Source organism: Galeopterus variegatus, unplaced genomic scaffold (genome assembly GCF_000696425.1).
Source record: "Galeopterus variegatus unplaced genomic scaffold, G_variegatus-3.0.2 Scaffold293, whole genome shotgun sequence".
Taxonomy (NCBI): Eukaryota; Metazoa; Chordata; class Mammalia; order Dermoptera; family Cynocephalidae; genus Galeopterus; species Galeopterus variegatus.
The window spans coordinates 456,917-480,672 of NW_007726404.1; the positions used below are offsets into that span (position 1 = coordinate 456,917).

At 36.3% G+C, this 23,756-nt stretch overlaps 1 protein-coding gene across 6 annotated transcripts in view; it reads right to left on the minus strand.

Annotated features, from left to right (window-relative positions):
- Window positions 1–23,756, minus strand: part of RUFY2 (RUN and FYVE domain containing 2) — a 54,047-nt gene that overhangs the window by 13,520 nt on the left and 16,771 nt on the right. For 2 of the 6 annotated variants that reach the window (XM_008567097.1, XM_008567098.1), the window contains 8 exons: window positions 23,068–23,169; window positions 22,807–22,923; window positions 22,052–22,219; window positions 21,179–21,276; window positions 18,608–18,727; window positions 11,776–11,905; window positions 11,371–11,465; window positions 2,191–2,239 (listed from right to left, as the gene is read on the minus strand). In XM_008567097.1, coding sequence (XP_008565319.1) covers window positions 2,191–2,239; window positions 11,371–11,465; window positions 11,776–11,905; window positions 18,608–18,727; window positions 21,179–21,276; window positions 22,052–22,219; window positions 22,807–22,923; window positions 23,068–23,169 — 879 coding nt within the window. Of the gene's footprint in view, window positions 1–2,190; window positions 2,240–11,320; window positions 11,466–11,775; window positions 11,906–18,607; window positions 18,728–18,946; window positions 20,422–21,178; window positions 21,277–22,051; window positions 22,220–22,806; window positions 22,924–23,067; window positions 23,170–23,756 lie in introns of those variants that run through there. The other 4 variants (XM_008567102.1, XM_008567101.1, XR_550112.1 and 1 more) reach the window with 3 other exon arrangements.

Below are 23,756 nucleotides of genomic sequence, written 5' to 3' on the forward strand. Positions count from 1 at the left end.
GAAAGGAAAAAAAAAAAAAAAAAAAAAAAAAAAAAAAAAAGAAAGCAACATACTGATTAACACAAAGTAGAGGACAGTTACTACAGGGAGAAGAATGCAATCAGGAAGCACCAATGGGGCTCTAAGGTATTGATCATTTTCTACTATCAGAAGGTAAGCAGAGGGTATACAGATGTTTTTAAGTTGTACTTTATGTGCATTATTTTGTTTACATGATATATTTAACAATGAAAAATTTTTTTCACAATTTAAATAATGATGGTTTGGGCAAACATCCATGTATCCACCCATCTGCTAAAAAAGTGCAGTAACACCAAGGTCAAGGGTTCAGATCCCTGTACTGGCCAGCCACCAATAAATACATACATAAAGTATGAGAACAGAATAAAGGCATATTCAGATGTGTAACTTCGTACAATCTTTATCTTTGTTTACCATCTTTCAGGAGGCTACTGAAGGATGTTTTGCCAAAAACAAGGGAGTAAACCAAGAAATAAGTTATGAAGTTCAGGCAACAAGAGCTCCCACACAGAAGGGTAAAAAGAATTCCAAGAAGAGCAGCAAAGGGAAATGTCAGGACAAGAGGGACCAGGCCAGAATAGACATGAGCAGGAGAGCAGAGAACTCCAGGAAGAATTCCTCCAAGGAAAAACCAGTGAACTAACCAATTACCTGACACAATTTACCATGTGAAAAACTTTATCAAGAAGCATTTTACTGGGCCGGCCCGGTGGCGCACTGGATAAGTGCGCCGCTTGGGAAGCGCGGCGGCGCTCCCGCCCGAGGGTTCAGATCCCACATACAGACCGGTTCCCGCTCACTGGCTGAGCGAGGAGCGGGAGCAACACCGAGGGTTGCAATCCCATTGCCGGTCCCCGGTCCGGTACGGGGGCAACACTGAGGGTTGCGATCCGTTGCCGGACACAGAAAAAGACAAAAAAAAAAAAGAAGCATTTTACGGTGGTGTCTGAAGGTATCAGAAAACTTACGAGTTCAAATACAACTAAACTAATTTATAAGAGAGAGAGAAATAGAGAGGGGTGCAATTATAAATTCACAGGAAATAAAAAGTAGTTCAGGTAAGAGAATACAATCACAGTACCTGACCCAGCAATGAACAACATTTAAAAAGTCATAATAAAGAATATATAGTAAATGAGGGCTGGCCAGTTCGCTCACTTGGTTAGAGCATGATGCTGATAACACCAAGGATTCAGATTCCCTACCAACCAGCCACCAAAACAAACAAACTGAAAGAAGAATACACAGTAAATGAATTCCACAAAAAACTTTATTCATACTGGGAGGACAATAAAGAGAAAGACTAGAGTAAGAGTGAGAAAAATCCTCATCTACCATGTTAGGAAGTCAATAGATAGGTCTCAAATTGATGAATCAAGAGCAAACAGTATACACTGAATATTACTTACAAATACAGGGATAAATGGCAGAAGAAACAGCTTACAGAACTAAAGTAGCTCCCTTCGGGGAGGCAGGAGCTGAGACAGATAAGGGACAAGGAAGTGAAGAATAAGAGACTGCTACTGTTATATATTTTTTTGGTTTTAAGTCTTTTTAGCATGATTTTTTTAAAAACTATGTTCATGTAACACTTTGATAAAAAAATGGAATAAGTTGTTGGGTAGGAAGCCACTTGTCAATGAAGTGCTCACAGAGACACTATTTTCCCATAGTTATAGAAGGGGTTCTTGTGTTCAGACACATTTATAATGCTTTACTGATAAATTGTACCAACCATTTTCACACATATCAGCCTACTCGATATTCAAACCAACCCTATGCAGAATCATAAAGCCATTTCAGAAAAGGAAACTGAGGCTCAAAGAGGATATGGGAGTTGCTAAAAATCAAAACCTAATAAGTAATAAACTGGCATAGGAACTCAAGTACTCTCAAGTTCAGAAGCAATTTCACTCTATCATGCCACACAGGGAAGTGAACAAAATTATTTCTAAGGTCAATTTCCAACAGGAGAATTATTAATAATGTAATCCTAGAAGTACAGGGAATAGCTGGACCCCCATTATCCAAGCTCCCCTTTCAGTGCTTCTGCCCCATATATCCTGGGATTCATTAATAAAACCTTAGATTTATACAAGGGCTTTCCCTTCTATTGACTTTCACATATATCACATACCTTCCTATTTGAGGAAAACATCTTCTACTCACCTGCAATGCTTTGTTGGCTTCTTTTATATCTTCTATTTTAAGTTTCGATCTAAAAAAATTACAAATCGGTCCAAATTTCAGTACACATATCATACACCTAGTAATTCATTAGAAAGGTATTAGTTTTTCATGGGATATAAAATTGTATATAGTATATGATCCTAATGATCTCTGGCTAGGATATTTCATATTTCCCTATATTTTCTAAATGTCCTAAAGCAAAAATATATCTTTCAGATTAAAAACTTAATTTTCTAAGGAAAGAAATACTGGCATTTTCATGTGATAATGACAAAATTAACAGCTACCACTTATAACAGGTTTACTGTGTATCAGAAGCTATGCTATACCCTTTGCATGCATAATCTCATTTAATCTTCATAAAACCCTATTTTAAAGATGAAGAAAGAAACGCCTGACGAGGCTTAGTCAATTGTAAGAGGTCACAAAGGTGGTAACTGGGGGAGTCAGGATTCAAACCCTGGTATGTGTGACCCCAAAACCCACATCCTAATCATTATGCAAAGTATTTCTCCTCTAGTGGATTCAGAAGTGCTAATGGAAAAAATACTGTAAAAGACATGGTTGTGATATTTTTCTACCTTTTAAAAATACATATGTTAGTGAACATGCAGATTATAAAAAGCCGTATTTAATTACCTACCCGTGATCCCACTACCTAGAGACAATCCTCTTTACATGTCTATGACTGTATGTGTATCTAAGTACTTTAAATGGAATCATTGGGCTGGCTGGTTAGTTCAGCTGGTTACAGCATGGTACTAATAACATCAAGGTCCAGGGTTTGATCCCTGTACTGGCTAGCCACCAAAAAATAAATAAACAAATAAAAAAAATTTTTTTAATTAAATGGAATCATTATCTACAGAGTTTTCCATAACCAGCTCTTTTCACTTAAAAATATATCCTGAACAGCTCATAGCTACTGACTTGTTACTAAGTATTTGCCAAATCATTATATTAAATGGTTACATGGAATATAAAATAGTTTATACAATTATCATCAACTGTTGAACTTTCAATTTGTTTCAAGTTTTTCACCACAAAAGTTGTTCATTAAAACCAGAATGAATAAAAACAACTGTATTATTTTTCTCAGAAAGGAAATTACTGGATCAAAGGTATACCAAATACTAGTCTCTGCTACTAAAGCAGAACATTGGAAACCTGCTTTGCCCTATAGATGCTTTGTTCCAAAACATAAGAACAAAGTGCCAGTCTTTTTTCTGGCTCATATTGACTCTTACAGTGGAAATAATGTAAAACTACACACTAAAAATATTATTGACAGAATAATCAAATTTTCCTGTTCGAATTCACATCTACAAAATATACCTCAGAAAAACTCACCGTTGGGCTGGCCAGTTAGCTCAACTGGTTATAGCATGGCCCTGTAACACCAAGGTCAATGGTTCAGTTCCCTGTACCAGCCAGCACCCAAAAAAAAGGAAAAGAAAAACTGACCCTAATAGGATAATGGCCACAATAGTAAAGGTATAACTGCACTATGTATAGAAAAACTGAACACAGAATGAAAATAGCTTAATAGTATTCACCACAGAAAATACTTTCTGTATGAGAATTTACTGATATTATTTCTAATTAAAATGCTTTTATTCATAAACATGGGCTAAAAAATTGACCCTCTATCATACATATTGCCAAAGTGGCCTTAAAAAAGGGGGCATCCGTTACAGTTCCCATAAATATAATGTGGAAGAAGATCTTCTACTTGTCCTAGACAGGGAGGAAACAGATGTCTATATTATTCATTTTAATTAGCTTTTATTTAGGAACCTGTATCTTAAGTGTGTGAAAATATTCTGACCTTAGTATAAAAAGAGCATAGAGAAGGGTCAAAATAAAACATTAGAATATGATGAATGTGATACAATCAATTATGACACCGTAGGAAAATACCCATCAATTACACAAACCTCTTATAATTCTGAAACCCTTGCTTTCAAGGAGGAAAACTTTATAAATTTCTTTGTGTGGAAAGAATAGCATCTACAGAATACTAGATTTGGAAGAGTCCTGGTAATTTCTTCTTCTAAACTAAAAATTCTTCTTGCTAGAATTTAAGCCTTGATGAAAAAAAGGCTGATTGATGAAGAAAAGGTATCATCCTTCACAGAACACTCCACGCATTTTAAACTATCAGTCATTATAACACAGATATATTAATTGTCTAGATGCTCTTCCTTGAATATTCCATCCTACTATTTCATATGTTCCACGTTTTCCTTTCTGTGTTTTGGCAGCTGGCCGGTATGGAGATCCGAACTCGTAACCTTGGTGTTATAAGGCTGTGCTCTATTCCATGTTTTCTTCAAATAATAGTTCCCTTCAGGCCTACTTTCACTTCTTTAATTCTCAAATTAGATAGTATACCTACTACAATAATAATTTATTAGGAAGAATAGTCGATGTTTAAAGCCTTCCAAAATCTATCAGAAATTCTTTATAAAGAATCCTTCAATAATAAACCAATGAGTATATATTTCATTATAAAAAGTATTTTTCTAATTAAAATTAACCATTTACATTTAAAATTGCAGGATCAGAATGTAAGGACTAGAAAATAATTTTCAGATCCAATCTGTTCATTTTACAGACAAGAAACTGATAGTGTGCTTGTGATGAGGAAAGGCACTGTTTTAGGTGCTTTCACATAATTATTCTCAGTTAATTAGGAAAAACACTTTGGAGATTTTATAACTCTCCATTTTGGGAATTTTATAATTCTCCATTTCTCCAAATGGGGAAATGGCTTAAAGAGGTAACATGATTGATCCTAGGTCACACAGCTGGCAGAGATGCTTATCTTGTGAATGATATTAATGAAGACTAATTTTTATATCCAGTATTAACCTGAAAAGAGCTCAAGTGGCAAGTTTAACAACTCTTTCTGAAACTTTAATTTTCACTTTTAGCAGAATTACAAAATTCAAAGAAACCATTCCATATGTTTCACTATTATTCTACATGATGCACCCACCCTGTTTTAAATAACACCTAAGTAGTCTATAAAACTTAAAGCCAATTCTGGTAAATTAGGAGCAAAGGTTAAAAAGCATTGAGCCAACCTCAGTTCCTCACCATCAATAAGTTTTTAAAGAAATAGTCATCATCCTGTGTAGTAGAGGGGAATTTATTGTTTTTACTTATTTCAATCTAATAATGTATAGGAATAGGCAGAGGAAGAGGAAAAGTAAAAGTATTTTGATAGATAAATTGCTAAGGTCTGGGAAAACTTGGTTAGAAGGCCACTGACCCCTTTTCCAGCCCTGATTAAATTCCTGTCATTGTAGAGAAGAATTAGAGTTAAGAGGATAAAAGGTGCTACCCATGTTTTAGGGACTACGGTCTCAGAAGCAATAAAGGAAAACTCTGATAAATCTGCACTATAAAAATTCAAACATTAGCAAGTAAAAAAATATACACTACAAAGTAAAAAGACAAATGACAAACTGGGACAAAAAGATGTGCACTGTGTACAAATTAATTTACAAAGATCCCATAAGAAAAAGATGAACAATTCAACCAAAAGAATGTGCAAAGGATATGAACAGACAGTTTACAGAAAATAAACTACAATACAAATGGAACACAAAAAAATACAGATTCTCAACCTGCCTCATGGTTAAAAAATACAAACCAAAATAATAAGATTTTTTTTTTTTTTTTGTATAATAATTGTCCTTCAACTGACCACTAAGCAGTTGTCAAAGTGCGTCATAAGTGTGCCTTCTGGTGTTCGTGGCTCTGTTTTGTTTTTAATCTTTTGGCACCAAGGGTTTCACCTCCCCTCCTCCCCAGTCTCAAACCACTCAAACTGGATTGAGTCTCCACTGAGCTTTGGGAAAAAATAATTACAAGTTCTCACATCTGAAATACTGCAAGGTAGTTAAAAACATGGGCTGTGGCAAAAGATTGCCCCAGTTAGATCCGCAGCTCTGCTAGTCTTTGCCCTGTGACCCTGAGCAGGTAGAAAAACAAGAGACCCCAACTCCTAAGGGTGGTTCTAGGATCCATGAATTAATGCGTGCAAAGGGCTTGGGAGAGCGCTCAGCAGAGTCCGCGTGATATATAGGTGTTTGTCTTTATTATTATTGCTCAGTTATGAGAGATTTTGGAAGATCGGGAATTGTGTAAATCTACAGAGCTTCCTTTTTGTCTTTTTCCATGTCCGGCAACGGATCGCAACCCTCAGTGTTGCCCCCGTACCGGACCGGGGACCGGCAACGGGATTGCAACCCTCGGTGTTGCTCCCGCGCCTCGCTCAGCCAGTGAGCGGGAACCGGTCTGTATGTGGGATCCGAACCCTCGGGCGGGAGCGCCGCCGCACTTCCCAAGCGGCGCACTTATCCAGTGCGCCACCGGGCCGGCCCATAATAAGATTTTTAACTATCACACTGGCAAAAACAGGCACACTCTCTCCCAGTACTGGAGAAGATATAGATTAGAGGTGGAAGACAATTTGACACTATTAAAAAAAAATTTTTTTTTAAAAGATGACCGGTAAGGGGATCTTAACCCTTAATTTGGTGCTGTCAGCACCACGCTCTCCCAAATGAGCCAACCAGCCATCCCTATATAGGGATCCAAACCTGTGACCTTTGAGTTATCAGCACCGCACTCTCCCAAGTGAGCTAGGGTCCGGCCCCTAGAATTTCCCTTTTTTTTTTTTTTTTTTAAAAGATGACCGGTAAGGGGATCTCAACCCTTGGCTTGGTGTTGTCAGCACAGCGCTCTCCCAAGTGAGCTAGGGTCCGGCCCCTAGAATTTCCCTTTTTTTTTTTTTTTAAAAAATGACCGGGAAGGGGATCTCAACCCTTGGCTTGGTGTTGTCAGCACAGCGCTCTCCCAAGTGAGCTAGGGTCCGGCCCCTAGAATTTCCCTTTTTTTTTTTTTTTAAAAAATGACCGGGAAGGGGATCTCAACCCTTGGCTTGGTGTTGTCAGCACAGCGCTCTCCCAAGTGAGCTAGGGTCCGGCCCCTAGAATTTCCCTTTTTTTTTTTTTTTAAAAAATGACCGGGAAGGGGATCTCAACCCTTGGCTTGGTGTTGTCAGCACAGCGCTCTCCCAAGTGAGCTAGGGTCCGGCCCCTAGAATTTCCCTTTTTTTTTTTTTTTAAAAAATGACCGGGAAGGGGATCTCAACCCTTGGCTTGGTGTTGTCAGCACAGCGCTCTCCCAAGTGAGCTAGGGTCCGGCCCCTAGAATTTCCCTTTTTTTTTTTTTTTAAAAAATGACCGGGAAGGGGATCTCAACCCTTGGCTTGGTGTTGTCAGCACAGCGCTCTCCCAAGTGAGCTAGGGTCCGGCCCCTAGAATTTCCCTTTTTTTTTTTTTTTAAAAAATGACCGGGAAGGGGATCTCAACCCTTGGCTTGGTGTTGTCAGCACCACGCTCAGCCAGTGAGCCAACCGGCCATCCCTATATAGGGATTCGAACCCGTGGCCTTGGTGTTATCAGCACCGCACTCTACCAAGTGAGCCACGGGCCGGCCCTGAATTTCCCTCTTTTTAAAGGCTGAATAGTATTTCATTGTATGTATATATCACATTTTGATTATCTGTTCATTAGCTGATGAACACTTGGGTTGCTTATTTGGATGTTTTTGTCCTTATTTACTTTTCTCTTACTTATGCTTTCATATCTAATATCTCTTATTTTGGCAGGTACCACGTAAATCTGAATCAAGACAAAATAAAATACGAAGTAGAGGAGTATCTTCCTTCATTTTCTAAATGGGCTGGAGATTTCATGCATAGGAATACTTCAACTGATTTCCATCAGATGCAGCTCTCTCTGTAAGAAGCACATTTTCTTTATATATTGTTTATAGTTTTTATTTTTATTTCATTTTATTTTATTTTATTTTTTTAAAGATGACTGGTAAGGGGATCTTAACCCTTGACTTGGTGTTGTCAGCACAACGCTCTCCCAAGTGAGCTAACTGGCCATCCCTATATAGGGATTCGAACCCGTGGCCTTGGTGTTATCAGCACCACACTCTCCCAAGTGAGCCACAGGCCGGCCCACTATTAAAAATTTTAAAGCACATTCTTTTTAGCCCAGTAAGTTCCTAGGACCTTGCTATTCAGATAAATTCATCAAGAATATCAAGATATATCAAAATATACATACAAGGTGGTCACAGCAATACTTGGAGCTGGGGACCGGACCTCCCCTCCCACAACCAGGCACACCATCAGTGTCTCAGGGCCCACCCGGAGACCCAAGTTATGAAGCTAGAGACTGGACCCCCTCCCACAACTGGGCACCCCACCAGCACCAAAGAGCATGCCAGGTCCTGAGGCATGGATCTGAGGACCAGACCCCCCCTCCCACAACCAGGCACCCCGCCAGCACCAAAGAGCATGCCAAAAACATCATCTCCATGTGGGTGGCCCACCACAGCCACAATGACCACAGCTGCCACGAAAGCAGCTAGACACCACAACCACCACACAGATGGTCTGCCAGCCACTGGAGTGCATTGATATAAAGAGAGTCACCAGCAGAGACCAAAGAACAGAAGAGGATGTCTCTCTCCACAAAGCCCATTCCAGAGTAACAGAAGAAGCATCTGCTCTATGATAATATTGAGGGACCTGAACACACCTCTCAGCATTTGGAGGGAGGGAGGAGGGAGCGGGGAGGGAGTAGTGATAGGGAGAGAATGGACAAGGGGCATAAAGAATAAGTATGATTTGTAACAATATATATGCTAGTAATATTAATTAGATCAACATATGTCAACATTGAATCCCCAAAATATGTATAATCATTATGATTCAATAAAAATTTTTTTAAAAACTTACAGCACATCCATCCAATGGAATACTGGTATGCACTGATACAGAAAAATCTCTAACTTATATTCTCAAGTAAAAAACCAAGGAAAGGGGCCGGCCCAGTGGCGCACTGGATAGTGCGCTGCTTGGGAAGCGCGGCGGCGCTCCCACCCGAGGGTTCGGATCCCACATGCGGACCGGTTCCCGCTCACTGGTTGAGCAAGGCGCGGGAGCAATGCCGAGGGTTGCGATCCCGTTGCCGGTCCCCGGTCCGGTACGGGGGCAACACTGAGGGTTGCGATCCGTTGCCGGACACGGAAAAAGACAAAAGACAAAAAAAAAAAAAAAAAACCAAGGAAAGAACATGCATACAGTGGAATTACACAGGAGTTAGCTAAACAAATCAGCATACAACAGAAAAATTTAATAGTCAAAATAACCCTTGAAAATTCCTCAAATAACCCATATAGTTCAGTATAGAATGTGCAGCATATCCAACCCTGAGCAGTAATTTTCCTGCAAGGTAAAATTTGAGATCAATGAGCCAGACTAAAACAAATAACAAGAGTCTGAAGGTAGCCTCTAGCCAATCAAATGATTATGCCTTTAATACAACTATAAAGTCTCTAGTATTGTTGGGGATGGATGAAAGTAATATACATTCCTTGTTTTACTATTCCATTATATTTTAATATTAAATGTTTATGATCTCAATAAATATAAAAATGTTTTTTTGTTGTTGTGGGAACTATTCATTGTTGAGTCTCTAGCACTTAGCATAGTGCCTGGCACATCGTAGAAGCTCAGTAAGTATCTGACAAATGAATAAATGGGAAATAAGGTAACAAACACTCAGCACAGGGTTTGGTTCAAAGTGCTCAATAAATGGATGGAAGATTAGAATTGAAATCTTGCTTATCAGAACCACCATGAAAATTGTTCTTTGAAAAGCTGTAGAGACAAAAACAGTTTTATCTTTTTGAGAACCGATATTTCCTTTTGTGGTTCTAGTGAATTACTCTTTCTTATGCCCTTGGAAATCGGTCTCATTACTTCTTGATGGAATCCCACTTTTAGTAATTAAATCTCTATTCTAGTATGGTTCCTACTGAGTTGAATTTTTACAAATGTCATATACACATATATGTATATAACTAATCATATCTATACATATGACAAGATGCTTACATATACATTTGTTGTTGTGAGGCTTAGCTAACTCTGGGAATTGATACTTGGGAGGAGGTAGGCACTTTCTTGTTTTATACCTTTTTGTACTATTTGAATTCTCTGAATCATATAAAACATCGAAGAGATTTATATAGGTGATTGATTACGGGCCTTTGTAGCTTTCTTATTTTTACTTTTCTGTATGAAAAAAAGTGATGTTATTTTTTTAACATGGCAATGGTACATTCAATACTAAATTAAATCTTCCTGAGCTTACACGTGGCAATATATGTTCAATCAAGGCACAAAGATGGAACTGCTGAGCCAAAACACAGACCACAGGGAGCAGGGAGGAAAATAGGAGAAGGTAAAACACCATTCCTCCTTCATTCCTTTATAGGATCCCCATGACATTTTATTGCAATAAGACCACATTGTATGAAGGAAAGCCCTCCTTCAGAAAGCATAAAACCTCTATTTCCTACAATGCTGGCTCCTTCTAAAAATAGTCTGAAAGAGAGCTCTCTGGATGTTTTGAAAATTTCAGCTTCTGTTGTTCTGAGGAAAATGTATTAAATGAACTTCTGTATTCTCTCACATTGAAGAAATTAAACAAGAACCATAACTTTTACCTACTGGGAAACATTCCTAGCTAAGATCTACTAAAATGAAGATAACGTTCAATAAAATTTCTCCAATTTAGTTTTATTTTTTTATTTTTATTTATTTTTTTTTCCTTTTTGTCTTTTTTCGTGACCGGCAACGGATCGCAACCCTCAGTGTCGCGCCCGTACCGGACCGGGACCGGCTACGGGATCGCAACCCTCGGTGTTGCTCCCGCACCTCGCTCAGCCAGTGAGCAGCCGGTCTGTATGTGGGATCCGAACCCTCGGCGGGAGCGCCGCCGCGCTTCCCAAGCAGCTAGTTTTATTTTTTAATCTTTAAAGTTTTGGTTTGTTTTTCCTTAATAATTCATATCTTTCTTTCCCATTTTTAGACTTTTCTGCCTATTTGGTTTGGTACACTCATATCTCTTCTTTTTTTGGTGGCTGGCTGGTAAGGAGATCTGAACCCTTGACCTTGGTGTTTTAACACCGTGCTCTAACCAACTGAGCTAATCAGCCAGTCTCATACCTTTTATAAAAGTCAATGACTACTTTGTTGAAGGAAAAAAGAGAAATTACTCGCTAAGTTTGTTGCCAAGTTCTTGAAGAGCTTGCTCTTGTTCATGATATATTTTTTTCAACTGCTGATTTTCCTCCTGGAGGTTGAGGAATTCCTTCAAGACAATAAAAGACAGAAAATGCAATTTAAAAGAAAGAAACAAGAAACTCCATACTGTATATATATACCATTAATTAGGAACAAATATCCTGAAGCTTTTTATAAGAAACAGAACTATGTGTCCAAAGCCCTTTCCTAGCTGCTCTATGTATTAACTATTTTCCATTCACTTAATCCCCTTACTGAAATTTTTTTAAGATGACTAATATATCCTGTTTCCTGGGCATAAATGTAAATTATGATTTATCTTTCTAAATAAGTTAACATTCATCAAGATATAATTTTTAAAGTTTACCACTATTTACTTTTTTAAGACTAATGATTTGTTGCGTCTCGTTTCTAAGATGATATAAGGCGTCTTTCTCCTTTTGAAGATCTTCCTGCAAAGTCTGCCTCCATTCCTTCTCAATCTTCAAATCAGTTTCCAGTTGCACCCTTGAATGACAAACAATACACAGAAGCTCAGTGCTATTTCTCACATGACAGATGCATGTATTCTTTAATGAGAGCATCTTTTTGATTGACTGTTTTTGCCATTGTAACACATTTCTTCAGACATATTCTTTCATAAATATTTTTTGGTAAACAAGTTCAGCAGCACAGAGTTTTTTTTTTTGTTTGTTTGTTTTTTTTAAAAGATGACCGGTAAGGGGATCTCAACCCTTGGCTTGGTGTTGTCAGCACCACGCTCAGCCAGTGAGCAAACCGGCCATCCGTATATAGGATCCGAAAAAAAAAAAACAACTTCGTATATAGGATCCGAACCCGCGGCCTTGGTGTTATCAGCACCGCACTCTATCGAGTGAGCCACGGGCCGGCCCTAGCACAGAGTTTTTTAATCACAAAGTATCAATTCATCTGCCAACCACAAAAAAATCCTTATTAAACAATAATTATGTCATTTATTAATTTTACATACATAAATGCTGTGTAGACACAGAAAATGACTTGGAAGAGCACATACCATACTATTAAAACTGTTTACATTTGGGGAATGAAACTAAGGGGAGAAATATGGGGTTTTAATTATTTACATTTCTGTGCCATTCAGTAAGCATTTCTACCTACAGTCACATATTTTCCAATGGAATAAATTTTAGATTTTATAATTCAGGTTTGAAGAGAAGAGATACCTGAAAATGGAATTTACAAATTGTTGGTAAATACTATTTCACTACAAATCTAAAAGGAATGCAGAGAAAAAGATATATGTTACTAACACTGATATACCAAAGTACCCTGTTGAGTGGCCTCATCATCCATAATCAGAAATAACTGAGTGAAAATGAAAAGGAAAAATTTTGTTTTTAAGTTATATAAATATATTGTCAAAAGACATGTTGAATATCAAAGGCAGAAACCATAAAGAAAAAAAAGGAAGGCCATAACTAGATAAAAAATTTTTAAGTCTAAATTTTAAAAAACACTATCAACAAACTTAAAAAAAACGATAAACTTAGAAAACATTTTCACTATATGTGAAAGACCCAGGCTAAACACATAAAGAGCTCTTACAAATAAATATTTAAAAGCTGATCACCCCAAAAGAAACAAATAGCTGACATCAACAGGCAATTCACACACACACACACAAAAGAAATACAAAAGACTATTGCTAGTAATCAAAGATATGCAAACTCAAACAACAAGGCACAATTTGGGGGCCTAAAGGATTCCTTTAGGTTAACTGTGATATGATGGTATAAACCCTGTATTAATGGATAGGATCCAATGTCCATGATGTAGTAAATAAAGTAAACAAGATACTAAAGAATATGCAGCATGATCCTATTTCTAAAAAACACAAAAAATATTTATGCATTTCAAAAAAACTATAAGGATATTCATCACAGTGCTTCAAAATGGTTATCAAAATGGAAATTTTTTAATATTTTCTTAGGTTTTGGCCTAGAGCATGTAATCTTTTCATAATCAAGAACCAATAAAGTTATTTCCATTTTAGGGGAAAAAATAGAATCTGTTTTCCTCTGACAAAGTCCCAACTACTGCCCATTTCCATACACATGGCTCTAATTTTTCTGACCATTAGGGATTCTCCTGGTCTCTAAATTAACATGTTCAGGCTTTACCAAAATGGTACAAACTGAATGACAAAATTAATTTCATAGTTTCATCAGGGACAAACGTCTTCTCTCAGCAGCTGCACCCAAGTCCTATTAAGTAGTCTAGCCCTATGCAGAAGGGGCAGGTCCCTGTAGCATTGTTTGGGTCGTCCTCTGGGCAGGGATCAAATAGCAGCATCACTGCAGAATAAGTTACACCATTGCAGAATATCAGATTTGCCTTACCTACACTTTTGTCAAACACTAGAAAGGAGATTCAGTAACAGAGTACCAGGGTTTTAAGATTGTATTCTACTGATTGGCAAAGTGTCCCAGTCTTACTTTTCGTGTGTTTCATTTGGCAGGGCACAGGGACTTACACAACAAAGCCCATGACACGATTAATAAACCTGATGATTTAAATGCTCCTTATAATTTTCTGTTGCCAAAGGAAGCTCCGAAAGTGCTGGCTGCCTTTAAGAGAAAATTTTTGTTTGCTGAGTGCTTTTTTTGAGTGAGGGCAGGAGGGGCGGGTAAGGTTTTAGTTTCACAGTTTTCACAATGTACAAATGATGCAAGTTTTCAACCAAGGTAATATTCCATTGCATAAAGGCTCATTCTATATACTAATTCCTCAAAATATTATTTTTGTTATAGACTTGATGGGGTTAACACATTCCTACCTATCCCTCCGACTAAGTACAGTTAAAAACTCTTGACAATGGGCTGGCCAGTTAGCTAGAGTACAGCCTTGTAACACCAAGGTCAAGGTTTTGGTTCCCTGTACTGGCCAGCCTCCAAAAAAAAAAAAAACCCTTGATAAAATAAACACAAGACAACTCTGAAAGGTAGAGAGAAGAGGGCAGGCGGATCAGCTAGGAAACCCAGGACTCAAGGAACAATATGGTGGTGAGTTCCCTGAAGTGTTTTCTTATCTCTTATATAGTTCAGATTGGGTGTTAAGGAAGCCCTCAACCCATAAACACCAATGGACACAGATAAAAAGCTTAAAGAAAAGTCTGCTATCTTGCCAAAGGTCTGAGAAAGAGACAGCCTAACAAGATAGAAACCTTTTTTGACAATAAGTGCCTTAATCCAGCAAAACACCAGAGAAAAAATCCCATGGCCCCCCAAACAAAGCGGGGAGTAAAGGTTGAATGGGAAGTTTAGATTTCTCCCCTAGCCTGGGAATAATGAGGTATCCCTCCTGCACCTCACTATTGTGGTGTCAGAGAATGCCAAGTGGGAAGCCTGGACTTTCACCACCACCCAGCAGTAATAAGGTGTCTCTCCCCACCCACCCCACTGGTATCAGTGGAGGCCACCTGGAAAGCCTGGGACTTTTATCCCCATGTAGCAATAATAAGGCATTTCTTACCCTCTCCACAGTGTCAGTGAAAGCCAGGCAAGTAAGGAGCCTAGATTTCTACTCCTGCCCAGTGGTAATGAAGCATTTCTCCCTCTCTCCTCCAGGATGGTGTCAGCAGAAACCAAGGGGAAAGCCTGGACTTCCACTTCTGCCTGATGGTAACAAGACACCACCCCCTTCTCCACATTGTCAGTGGAGCATGAGTAGAATGCCTCAATTTCAATCCCTGCCCAGCAGTTATTAGGCACTCTTCTCCGTCCCTTCTGGGATGGTCCTAGGCTTCTGCCCCTACTTGGTATAAAGGGCCACTGTCCACAGTCTCCTACTACCAGTGTGGTTTCAGTGGAGGATTGCTAAAACAGAAAATTTAAATAAGATCCAGAGTTCCACAATACCCAAAGTGTCCAAGATCAATTGAAAAACATTTGTCATACCAAAACCCAAGAAAATCTCAACTTGTATGAGAAAATCAATCAACAGATTCCAACATGTCAAAAAATTACAGATAGTGGAATTTTCTGACAAGAATTTTAAAACAGCCATCATAAAAATGCTCCAATGACCAATTAAGAGCACATCTGAAAGAATAGGAAGTCTTACTGAGGAAGGGAAGGAGGGAGAGAAAGAGGAAGAAAGAAAGTAAGGACGAAAGTAAAGAAGAGTCAAATGTAAATCTTAGAACTAAAAAATACAATAATCTCATTGGATGGGTTCAATAAAAGAATGAAGATAAGGAAAGAATGAATGAACTTAAAAACAAAACAACAAAAATTACCCAATCTGAACAGAGAAAAAATAGATTGGAGGAATTAAAAAACGATCAATGGTAAAACCTGAGCCAGCTTAAAAAAAAAAAAAAAAAAGGACAGTCTCAGGGTCCTGTGGGACTAAAAAAAAGATCTAACATTCATGGTATCAGAGTCATTGAAAGAGAAGAGAAAGCAAGTGAAGCTGAAAAAATATCTGAAGAAATAACGGCTGAAACTTTCCCAAATTTGGCAAAGACATGAACCTACAGATTCAAGAAGCTGACCAAACCTCAAATACAGTCAACCTACCATGGGTTTCACATCCACAGATCCAACCAACTGTGGATCAAAAATATTCAGGATAAAAAATAAAAAATAATAACCCAGCCAGCTGGTTAACTCTATTGGTTACAGAGTGGTGCTGATAAAACCAAGGTCCAGGGTTCAATCTCTGTGGCCAGCCAATAAATAAATAAATTAATTAATTAATATAAATAAAAAGGATGTGCATAGGTTATATGCAAATACTATGTCATTTTATATAAGGGACTTGACATCCACAGATTTTGGTATCCTGGGGCATCCTGGAAACAATGTTCCGAAGATACTGAGGGAAGACTGTAAAATAAATCCAAAGAAAGAATTTTGAAAGCAGTTCGAAAAAAATGACATAATACCTATAAAGGAAGAATAATTGAAAAGACAGTGTATTTTTCAAAAAAAAAAAAAAAAAAAAAAGAAATCATGAAGGCCAAAAGAAAGTGGCAGAACATTTCTCAAAAGCTAAAAGAAAAAAACTGTCAACCCAAAATTCAATACCCTGTGAAAATATCCTTCAAAAATGAAAGTGAAACAGAATTTGCTACCAAGAGACTTACCCTAAAAGAATGGCTACAGAAAGTTCAGACACAAAGAAGGAAACTTGTAACTTCAGGAACGAAGAAAGAATAATGGAAAGAATTTTCTAATTTAAACATTAAATTATGTTTAACGGTTGAATCACATATAATAACATTGTCTGACATGATTCTAAATATATCTAGAAGAAATACTTAAGCAAATTATATTATAAAGGAGAGAGGGTAAAAAGACAAAAATGGAGGATTTCCACAATTTACCCTGGCAAATGTTGATACCAGGAGACTGTGAAAAGATGCATAAGTGTAATATAATGCCTAGAGCAACCACTAAATAATCTATACAAAGACATACACTCAAAAATACCATACATAAGGGTCAGCCCATGGCTCACTTGGGAGAGTGTGGTGCTGACAACACCAAGGCCACAGGTTCAGATCCCTATATAGGGATGGCCAGTTAGCTCACATGGGAGAGTGTGGTGCTGATAACACCAAGTCAAGGGTTAAGATCCCCTTACCAGTCATCTTTTTTTTTTTTTTTCTGTCCTTTTTGAGACCGGCCGCACCGCGCTCAGCCAGTGAGCGCTGTGAGCGCTGTAAGCGCACCGGTCATCCCTATATAGGATCTGAACCCACGGCGGGAGCGCTCCTAGCGCCGCACTCTCCCAAATGCGCCACGGGTTCGGCCCATTACCAGTCATCTTTAAAAAAATAATAATAATACATAAATCAAACTAGAATTGTAAATAATGTTCATGTAATCTACAGGAAATCACCAAAAATCAAATAGAGGAACAAGAAAAAAGAGGAAAAACAAAGCAAACAATAACATGGCAGACTTAAGTTCTAATATATCAATAATTCCACTAAACGTAAATGGACTAAATGTACCACAAAAAGACAGAATTGGCACAATTGATTTAAAAAAAAACAAACTATATGCTGTTTATAAGAAACTCACTTCAAATATAATGATAAAGGTAGGCTGAAAGTAAAAGATGGAAAAATGTTTAATCGACAGAAAGCAGGAGTGGCTATATCAATATCAGAAAAAGTAGACTTCAGAGCTAAAAAATTACCAGAGACAAAGAAGTGTATTATATAATGACAAAAGGGTCAATCCACCAAGAAGTCATATTAGCAATCTGAAATGTGTAGGCACCAAACAACAAAAGTTTCAGACTACAAGAAGCAAAAACTGATAAAACTGAAAGGAAATATACACAAATCCACAATTACAGTTGTATATTTCAACAAATCCTTCCTTAGTAATTGATAGAATTACTAGACAGAAAATCAGCAAGGATAGAGAACTTAACACTTCAACCAACAGATCTAAAGACAGCAACTTACCCATCACACAAGGCATGTGGTCTTATTTAATGATCTGTTAACATAATACATAACTATTTACCATGGTTGTTTTCTTTTAATAACAAAAGTGGTACATATTTACTGGGGAAAAAATACTGATGCTTATAAAGTAAAAATTAAAATGCCCCTGTCAGCCTGCCATCACTCGCTTAAGATAACCACTCCCTAGAATCTGTACTCTTTAAACTTTTTTCTATGTATATATAAATATAAATACATTCATGGTTTTAATTTTACTAAAAAATGGGATATTTGGCTTACTATCTGCAACTTACTTTTTTTCAACTCAATGACATATGGACATCCTTCCTAGTTGGTGATATATAGATCTATCATATGAAATACTAATAAAAACGTTCTCAGAAAACAGCATGTTCTTTAATAATACATGTTCTTTGGAGTTACAAAAGCCTACTATACTCAGTACCTAGAAATATAATGGTGATCATATTAACATTAAACAACAGCAGAAAAAATAAAACTCTCTCAGAGCAAGAAGATAGAGTTGAAAGACCTATCTGTACACAATAAAAGGAATAAAAACGTAAGTATTATCACAATTATTTTCTAACTTTTTTTGTTTTTTTAAAGTGAACATTACAATCTAGCTGACATCGTTAGATAAATAAAAATACTGTATTCTACCATTGTGTGCAAAAAAGGGGGGGAGGGGTACAGATTATGTTTAGATATGTATTTGTTTCCAAGAGTGAAATACTCACAGCTGTTTCTCCTTTTGGGAGATTTGTTTCTGCAGACTGTCGGATTTACTCAGACATTCTTGTAAGTATTTCTCATCCTCATCTTCAGCTTCCATTTGCGCCTTCTCTGCTTGCTGCAATCTGGTGTAATTCAAATCAACTTTGGGTAAAACTGAGGCTAGAACTAGGGTGTAAAAGGGTGAAGAAGACAAATAAAAGAAAAATGGGGAAATAGAAACATTTCTAAATGAAAACAAAGTTTGGGGGAAAACTCACAAACTCAAACGTGAAAGAGCCACACAATGTCTAGAAATTTGTTTTGTGATTCTTCTTTCAATATAACATATAATATGCCCAGAATACTATCTTCAAATTTATTTTATTTCTGTTCATAATTATCAATGCAAAGCAATACAGCCTTTACCACTTATGTAGAGCATAATGAATCAAATTTCAAAGTATAATAGGTATATTACTGCCTATTTACAAAACCATAAACAGCATAGTACTTATGTCTATACTAGGTGACGAGGCCACGCTGTTATATGTTATGTTAGGATATGTATGCCAGGAATCAAGTGTGCTACAAGGCCAAGAGCAAAGATCTGCAATTATTCCAAATGATAGCTGAGTCCTTCCTATAGGATCTTTATACATCTACTAAATTATGCCAAAGCTGTATGTGTGTATATGTGTGTGTGTATGCATGTGTAAATTTATTTTTTAAGATTCAAAAAGAATTTAGGCATCATTCTCTAAAGATCATTTTTGTTCCTCACCATTGGATATTAAAAATTAGCTAAAAATATTGTAATTCTAACTTTTCCTGTTTTTATTTGCAAATCATTGCTTTTCCCTATGTTTAACTCCACTCCCTACCTTCTTTGGCCATCTAGGATTTCTTAGATTTAATATCAATATTTTTATAAGAAAATATCTCCTAAAAACCAAGGGACATTAACTCCTTATAGAGAATCACAAGAGAATCTTCTGTTCAACTAACAAAAAAAACCTGTCTCTTCCTTTCTTCCTTAAAATCATACCAATGGGGCAACCCTCACACATTTCAGGAGTATATATGCTGTTTCCAAGGAAAGGAGAGTAACATTTAAGTTATCTCTAAATCTAAACTTAAATTAAAATATTAAGGTGGTGAGGCTGGATCCAAGATTTTCTCCAAGGTTACAGAAAGTAAAATAAAAGTCAGAGTGAGGTAGGCCTTGAAGTTGTGCTATCAGAAGAGGGCTAGAGGGAACTGGAAAATTGAGATGCTTAAGCACAGAATGACAGCCAATCTGGGTTATAAACTATTTTAAAACACATTAAAAAATCAGTAAGAGAGCCATTAGGCAAAAAGTGGGCCAACGGGGAAAAAATATCTGTGCCAACACATTCTGAAAGCGAAGGTAAACTTATTTTTAAACAATTTTTATACTTTCCATCAAAAAGTAGCTAAAAAGATAAAATCACATTTAAAAATCCTGACCTCCAAAGGGTCAGTACTCAAATCAGCCCTTGTGCATGAAGTCTGAGGAATGTACAAGTACTTTTAGAAATCCAAGTGCACCCACTCTGCTTTACGGCAGTGGATTACCACAGCAGCTGACCAAGTAATGTACAGGGTTCCTAATACCCTTTCAGAATACTTAACAGCACAAATTATTTTCTATTTAATAGATTACAAAATTGTTGATTCTCTTTTAGTCTGTTTAAATACAAGTGGTTTTCAGAAAGATATATCTTTGACCAGCTTGTACTGGTCCTGAGTGTCACTGCTGGCACATTTCACCAATGACATTGCAATTGTCCTAGTTTGAGTTAATAAATCATTGTCACTTCATAATGGAATGGACAGAAATCAAAGACAGAGAAAAGTGATAAAGATGTCCAAAATGTAAAAATGGGGATAAAGAAAACAAAAAAGAAAAAAGAAGAAAGAGGATGTCAATAAAAGAATATTCATGTCAATAAAGCATTAATAGTTATGTTTTTCATAAATAGATTCAAAGAAAGCAATGATAAGACATATGTTGACACCAACATGACAGGGCAATGAAAATACATTACACTTTCCAACAATAAAAGTGAAAAATGCCAGTATAAAACAATCCAATTTAAACAAAATTATATCTTCAATTGGGTTGAGGATCCTAGGTCAAAGAAACAAAACTAAACTGATACTTCGGAATGCTTGATTTCAGATAAAGAGATGGTGAATGGCAAAGAATATGACACTTAAATGTGCATGGAAATCAATCAGGGATAATCCCATTGTGGATTTTTTTTGTTTTTAATTTTCTTGAGATTTTTGTTTGTGTATTTGTTTTATGTAATAAATTGAACCACATAAAATTGCTGATATTAGGCCTTTAAAAAAAAAAAGTCTTCAAAATGGCAATTTCAAATGAACCAGCCTAATATAAAGCAACTTGATTCCATGCAACAACCAAAACAAAAAGGCAAAATCCTGTTGGGCTTAAACAAAAAAGTTCTAACCTAAATCTTCCTAATGGTTTTCGTGACAGTTATCAAAGTTCAATAAAGAAAAGAGGGGGAAGAAGGGAAAAAAGAAACTGAGACTGAAAATTATACCTTTGTTCCAGCTGCCTCATGGCTGCAGTAATTTTATGGGTTTTTTCTTCTAGTCGGGCAATTATTTCATTTTTTTCTTTCAAGCCATCTTCAGAACCCTATTTATAAAAACATAAAAGCTATAATGGTTTTGATTTTTAAACCTGAATATTTGTAAGTTTCTTATACCATTTTGCTATGGGATTGTTACTTTGAAATGAGCAGAGTGAATTTGTACACTAAAATAATTCTATGACATAAAACAGTGCTATTAAAAAAACCTCAGCCTCCAATGTTTTTGGAAGAGGACATAATAAATTCTTGTAAATTATGCCATTTTTCAAATTAATTAAATTGTAAAGGACTTTTTGCAACAAGTCTATTAAATAGCAATGTCACTTAATTAAAAAATTCACAACAATTACGGTATTAAAGCATTTCAATCAAAATTTAATCTTTCTCAGGACTATACTATATAAAGAAGTTCACAAAAATGTCTTGCATGTTATCTTTTTGTTGTTGTTGGCTGACTGGTATAAGGATATGAACACTTGACTTTGGTGTTGTAACACTGCGCTGTAACCAAATGAGCTAACTGGCCAGCCCTTCTTGCATGTTTAGATTGAGAGTTTTCCCAAAAGATTTAATCTTCATACTATTAACCTGTCAGCGTTAAAAAATAAATTCAGACACGTGATTTTTTTGTTTGTTTGTTCTTTGAACCTTTTTTCATTATATTTCTTAAGCTTCCGTATAGAAAAAAAGACACTGGCTTTTATAACCAATATGGCACAGTTAAAATGGGCTTATCTCTTAAAAACCAAACCCTTCCTACAAATACTCATTTTCAATTTATACAAAAAGAAACTGCAAGAATTTAAGAACATTCCTTACCTGTAACTTTTGATACATCTCTATGTTAATTGCTTTAACTTCCTCTAGTTGTTGTCGAAGACCTATCAGAGTATCTTGTTTCTCATGAATATCTTTCTCCAACAACTTCATGGCAAGTTCAATCTCATGTTTCATACTAACTTGTACCGCTAGTTCATTCTCCACATCCTGCAATTCCAACATATCCTCAATTCATATGTTACTTTGAGATGTCAAAATCAAATACACAACAATTAATGAGGTCGAGAAAGATTTTTCACTCAATATGTAGACTACTCCTTTTATATCCATTAAATAGAAACAACCAGGCCCTATTTGACATATTTTAAATATTTTCAAATGCATTTTTTGCTAAAATGAAAGCATTTTCTACATTCTGTTAACCATCACTATTATACTGGTTCAAGAATTAAATATTTTTTGCCTCATATATTCAGTATTAATTTCCCCTAAATAAAAGGAAATAAAGCAGTCTGTATAAATAAAGGCCAAAGATAACTCAAAACAAAGTTTTTATTTCTTTTCTTAAAGAATTTTTATCAGAAGGATTAAGAAGTTTCTTAAACATTAAAGACAAACAGCAAAGGGGATAGAAAGGCTGGCAACATTGTCTTCTAGATCTGGGTGGTAGTTACACAGATACTCGCATTATAATTCTTTTAGCAACACATTGGTATTTTTCTGTTGGTATTACATTTTTGCTTGAAGGTAAATTATTCCCAGGATTTTGCCAATGTAACTTCAACATAACCTACCTGTCGTAACTGAGATTCATCTCGGAGCTGTCTTCTGGCTTCATTATACATTTCATCTAGCCCCTGCCGAGAATGCTTATATGTTTGAAGTTCAGTTTCCACATCCACTTTGGTAACCTAGGAAAAAAACATAAAACTTTTTATTCTAGAATTACTACTATTAATATTAATACAACACAGAAATACCTAATCTATGCAAAAGTCCCTAAAAGTGGTAATTTCAGACACAAGACAGTCTGTTTGAAAGCAGTCTATACTTACCTCTAGGTGCTGCTGTGTTTTCATTAAAATCAATTTATTTTCACTTCGTAATTGATGATTTTCTTCTTGGAGTTTAATGATATTATTCTTTGCTATTGCCAACTAAAAGTTATAAAACAGGGGCAAGAAAAAAGATTTTAAACATCTTTATTTATACTTACATTTATGATCATAGCTATAAACAACAGAAAATAAAATCCTAAAACTAATAAAATATCTCTCACATCTATAGAAAGTTTCATAAGAAAAACGTGCTCATTATCCCAAGATACCAATTAAAGAAATTATGCTCTTATTTCCTTTTATACTATTCCTAATATTTCTTTTGTAGTTGAAACGTATTATGCTTATTTGTTATGCTTATAACAAACATATGCTTACTGTCTGATTTATAACATGTCCTGAATACAAAGTATCTGAGTAAGCACATAAAGAATTATGCATTAAACAAGACTGTAAAGACTTTTGTAAAGGCCAAAAACATGTATAAAAAAAGAAAGTTGTACTATAATTGAAAATGTAATGCAGACATTCATGGAAACCAAATAGGACATCCTACAAAATCTGGGCACGTAACAGAAACTTGAGTGACTGTGACAAACATGAGACAGCTCTTGCCATCAGAGTTAAACACGAATAGTCAACTAAGTAGCGTGGCTCTGAGGCCCAGAATGAAAAGAGAAATCCTG